The following is a 5,056-nucleotide window of genomic DNA, read 5'->3' as shown; positions in this document are numbered from 1 at the left end:
AAGAATCTGTTGAGCTGATTTCGTGCCATGTCTTAAGATGTGGTCCATGCATAGCCATTGCCTGTACGCCTGTGTTATGGAAGGACTCCAGAATTGCTTGACTTTGTCTAGTGCCTGCATTTTCGGCTCCAGAATTTGGTGAGGTGAGATCAAATCCTTTAACTTGGGTTGCTGTTGCTAGGAATCTTCCTAGAACCTTGTTGTATTGCCCTCCTTAACTTCCCAGAAACTATGCTGCTGAATTAAGATCTTGTGTTGCTTGGCTGCATTCCAGATTAGAGATCCTGGACTGACTTTTGAAATTCGGATTAGTTCTTCTATAGGTCGATTACTGGCATATTTTGTTGTCCAGAGGGTGGCCCAGGGGGTGAACGGTGAGGTAAGCCATTTCCACCAAATGCGAGCACCCATGACCATGTTACTGTGATAAGGATCACGAAGTCTAGTTCCACCTGCAATCTTCGGAAGACAAACTGTATCCCATTTAACCAGAGCCCATTTACGATTTTGTCCCGAATTGCCCCACAGAAAGGATCGCTGGAGATGTTTGATTTCTTTGAGAACCCATTTGGGTGCGGCCAGGATCGAGAAGAGATACAACAGCATAGATTGGAGAACCACCTTGATTAAGACTAAACGACTGGCCATATTGAGGGCCCTATGAGTCCATGAGGAGAGGCACACCTCCAGTTTTTCTAAGAGCACCCTCCAAGATGAGTGTTTCAGAGCAGAGTCAGTCATGGGAGCTCCAAGGTATTTGGAAGGGAGAGCAGCAATTGTGAATCCAAGAATGCGGGCGATTGAAGCTTGGGTGACAACAGGGGTATGAAAAAAGAATATTTGGGATTTGGCTTTATTTATTATTCCACCAGAGGCATCCGAAAAGTCTGTCAATAGAGATTTCAATTGACATGCTTCCTGGACTGAAGGATGGCCAAAAGGCATGTTGTCATCCACAAAATACTGGTGGGTAAAATCACGGGTGTTAGAAAAGGAAAGGCCTCTTAATTGCTGGGATAGCAGATCATTTTTTATGCTTCGGCCAAGACCTTCTGCCATAATGACAAAGACAAAAGGGGATAGTGGGTCTCCCTGTCTAATTCCTCTAGAAGGACGAAAAGGAGAGGAGGGAATGTTATTGATGAGTATAGAGAAGAAGGAGGAGGATATGAGACTCATTACCCATCTTACCCAGGGGAGAGAGAAACCAAAGGCAAGTAGAATTTTTTGAATATACATCTAGCTTAAACTATCAAAGGCTTTTGAGAGGTCTATTTTAAGGAGCATACTTGATTTTTTGGAGTGCTTCAGGGAGTGAATGATTTCATGTGTTAGGATGATGCCATCCGTGATCTGCCTGCCTTCCACATATCCTGATTGCTCTGGCAAAATGAGTAGTGGTAGCAACGATTTGAGTCTTGAGGCAATGATTTTGGAGACGATTTTGTAAATGACATTACACAGGGAAATAGGATGGAATTTGTCAGGGGTGCTGGGTTGAGCTTCCTTGGGAATGAGGGCAATGAATGTAGCATTCATGGCTGGAAGCATCCACCGCGACATTTTCGATTCCTCAACGACCTACCAGACCTCCATTTTAATCAGATCCCAGAAATTGTGGAAAAGATTGTAAGTAAAACCGTTAGGGCCAGGTGCCTTCCATTCTTTTAATTGACATGCTGCATTTTCCACCTCCTGTAAGTCAATCGGCCTGAGTAGAAGTTGATTGTGATCCTCTGTGATCACTGTTGGAATGTTTTTTGTTATTTTTCTATGGTCGGTGATCTATCAACCTTTGGTTCTTGATGAGCCTGTTTGAAGTAGTTGAGAAGTTCTTGTTCGATATCTTCATGTTTTTCCACTTTTACCCCCTGCTCATTTTGGATGTGAGTTGTGTTATTATTCATTCTTCGTTGAATGGTAGTACGGTGAAAAAATTTTGTGCTTTTTTTTGCCTTCCTTGAGCCATTTGATTCTCGATTTCTGCCTCCATAGTGTTTCTTCTTGTTTTGCTCTCTCTGATATCTGAGATTCAAGAGCCTTCTCCTATTCTGAAAGTTCCTCTGATCTGCCTTCTGTGATGATCCTTTGCTGCAGTCGTTTCATATCTTGATCAAGAGCCATTTGAGCCTGGAAAATGTTACCAAAAGAAGAATGGTTCCATTGTTTTATTTTACTCTTTAGATTTTTAAGCTTTTGCTAAAATTGAAACATTTTTGAGCCATTTGGAGGAGAGAAATTGTTCCATTCCGAATTTATTAGACTGATGAAATCCGGTTTTGTCATCCAAAAGGCTTCAAAGCGAAAAGGCCAATGGGTAGCATTTCCTGGGCTTGACCATTGGAGTGAAATTGGCCAGTGATCGGAACCTGAGAGCGGAAATATTGAAGCTGAGAGATCTCCTCCTAGATGAATGGATTTGTCTAAGAGTAAGAATCTGTCCAGATGAGAAGCTATCTAATACGAGCCTTCTCTTTTATTATTCCAAGTGTAAAGTCCATTACTGAATGGCATGTCGATGAGCGAGTTGTTGTGAATGAAATCTTTTAAATTATTACTTTCCTTGTCTAGTTTGTTCCCTCCACACCGTTTTTCTTCCAAATTGGTTATCATATTGAAGTCGCCTCGAGTGATCCAGAGCGGATGAGTTCTTTCAGCATTGAGTAAAGATAAGGTATTCAGAGTGTTTACCTTGTGCATAACCTCCCGGGGAAAGTAAACATTGGTTAAATGACCATGTATATTGGTCCTTGTGATGTGGAAAGTGGCTTGCATGAAATGCTTGCTTGCATGTATGTTATTGAGTGTAATGGCTCTTGCGTCCCAGATGATTGCCAAGCCAACTAAAGCACCAAAGGCATCCACCATGGCTGCAAGACTACCTGGCCAGACTTTTGCAGCAGTTCGGTCCAGAGATGTAGAGTTGCATTTGGTTTCTTGGAAGAAGAGGATTTGAGGCTTCTCTTGCTGTATCATATTTTTAATCATTCCGGGGCCATTAAGCCCTCTTATATTCCATGAGATTAGCTTCATGATGGAATATTGTGTAGAGAGTTGTAATACTTTGTAAGCTTGGAGTATCTTCCTGACTCCACCAGCATTTCTCTGATGCAGATGGTTCGTTGGAGATCTGTTTTCCTACATCTCTTTTTGTTGTCTTTGGTAGTGTTTTTCCCATCCCAAATACCTCCAAGTTGAAGGCCTAGGGATTTTTGTTGTTGTGCCCTTGAGAGGATTACTTCCAGATTCTCTAGCTGTCTCTCTAGAATTTTATCATAATTTTTTGTTTTCCATGCCTGCTCTAGGCCAAGAATATCCAGATCCCCAATATATATGCTCTCAGGTTCCTCTTCCATGTTCTGGGTATCATTTATTCCTTCTGTTGTGTCTGTTTCCGTTGTAGAGGCGGGCTGCATGTTATCTACCTCCATACCCTGAGTGTTCCAAGCTGGGACTTTGCTAGGAGCAGAGGAGGTTAGATCTATAGGTTGTTTATCTTTTTGGGATTTCTTGGAACCGTTATGGGTATATTGCTTATCCAACTTGGGTCCCTCCTCTGAGGGGCCAGGGTTTTCAGTATTATATACATCCTGGCGGGCCAACATTTCAAAACTATTTCTCGTGGAAGGCTTGGATGAACTAGCATGAGGCATCTTAGGGTTTGAAGAAGGTTTTTTTATTGTTTTTCCTGCGATTGGTGACTCTAGTGAAGCCATCTGAATCAGGATTATCAGAGGCTGAAGGGGTCGAGAGCTTCTGATTTAAAGGACAGTCACGAAACAGATGGCCAAGGGCATGGCATCTCCTACATCGAAATGGGACATGTTCATAGTCTATTAACTGAATCCATTCAACATCGTCATGATAGAGACTTACCGCATCTGGAAGCGCCTTGCTGAGATGCATATATACACAAATTCGAGCATAGGAAGTGTATCTTTGAAGTTTTGTCTCCTCCGTGATTTTGATAAATTCACCTAGACCATTGCCAATGTCTTGTAAAGACTCTTCGTCCCAGTATTCTAGAGGGAGGGAGTAGAGACGGATCCAGACGGGTGCCCAGCTAAGATCTTCTTTGTCCGGATTAAATCGCTCAACCCAGTCCCTCAGATACAGGCCTGTTGCATTGAAGAAATAGGGCCCTCCATCTAGGACTCTATTTTTGTCTTCTAAGCAGTTAAAGATGGCCGTGAAGAAGCCTTTGGGCCCCAACTGCAAGGTTATGTCTCCTTTCGGCTTCCACTTAGCTGCGATCCAACCATGCAGCACTTTCTCTGTAGGCCATAGTCCTATGAATTTGCCAATCAGGGCATGATCTCTCATATATTGGATCTGAGCATTGATCCGGTGACTTGGGAGCTCTATCTTCGGTCGTTCAACAACAACTGGCTTACAGGTGGTCAATGTTACTTGGGGATGCTCTTTGTCATCTGTCTTGGCAGTTTGTGGATATATTCCGGCTCTAGAGCCATCTTGTTCATTTTGTCTGAAACCTTCCTCATGCACTTAAGGAGTTTCATTTTCACTAGGGGGAGGCATAGTGTCCTCCCCCTAGGGGGGATTCATGATTCACGCTACTTTCCTTGTCATTTATGGTTTGTCGTTTTGCTGGTGATATTTGTAGTGGTGCAGAAGTCTGTACAGGTCTGCCATCGCAGGTCCTTCCACAGCCCTAAATCGCCATTCCAGAGCAGTTTTATGCCTTCCAATGTTTTTCTAAATTAAATTAGGTTGAGAATAAGTTTATTTCCTAAATTAAATGTTGGACGAAGAATACTTGAATAGATAATTTAAAATTTTAGTTTAATTAGACAATGTTTTTTTAAATTAAATTAGGTTGAGAATAAATTTATTTCCTAAATTAAATGTTGGAGGAAGAATACTTAAATAGATATTTTAAAATTTTAGTTCAATTATATATAATTATTAAGTAGATGGTAATAATTTAATTATGAAGTAGGCGGTAAAAATTTAAAGTTCTATGTAGATTAAATGTTGGAGGAAGCATAATTGAGATATTTTAAAATTTTAGTTCAATTATATATAATTATTAAAT

General features: G+C 41.3%; 1 protein-coding gene across 1 annotated transcript; it reads right to left on the bottom strand.

Moving 5' to 3' along the window:
* Positions 1-3,654: 3,654 nt before the first annotated feature.
* Positions 3,655-4,323, bottom strand: LOC149170975 (uncharacterized). The gene has a single exon (XM_089425798.1). The coding sequence runs from the start codon at positions 4,321-4,323 to the stop codon at positions 3,655-3,657; it is 669 nt and encodes a 222-aa protein (XP_089281924.1).
* Positions 4,324-5,056: the final 733 nt, after the last annotated feature.

Source organism: Pinus tabuliformis, chromosome 4_2 (assembly GCF_031772625.1).
Source record: "Pinus tabuliformis cultivar Carrire ecotype Pingquan chromosome 4_2, CPIR1, whole genome shotgun sequence".
In the NCBI taxonomy this organism is placed as follows: Eukaryota; Viridiplantae; Streptophyta; class Pinopsida; order Pinales; family Pinaceae; genus Pinus; species Pinus tabuliformis.
Note: the sequence above shows the minus strand (reverse complement) of the source record. Positions and strands in the feature narration are given on the sequence as shown.

Excerpts from the sequence above, each read along its gene's own strand:
- LOC149170975 (XM_089425798.1), bottom strand. The coding sequence starts at position 4,323 with ATGAGAGATCATGCCCTGATTGGCAAATTCATAGGACTATGGCCTACA.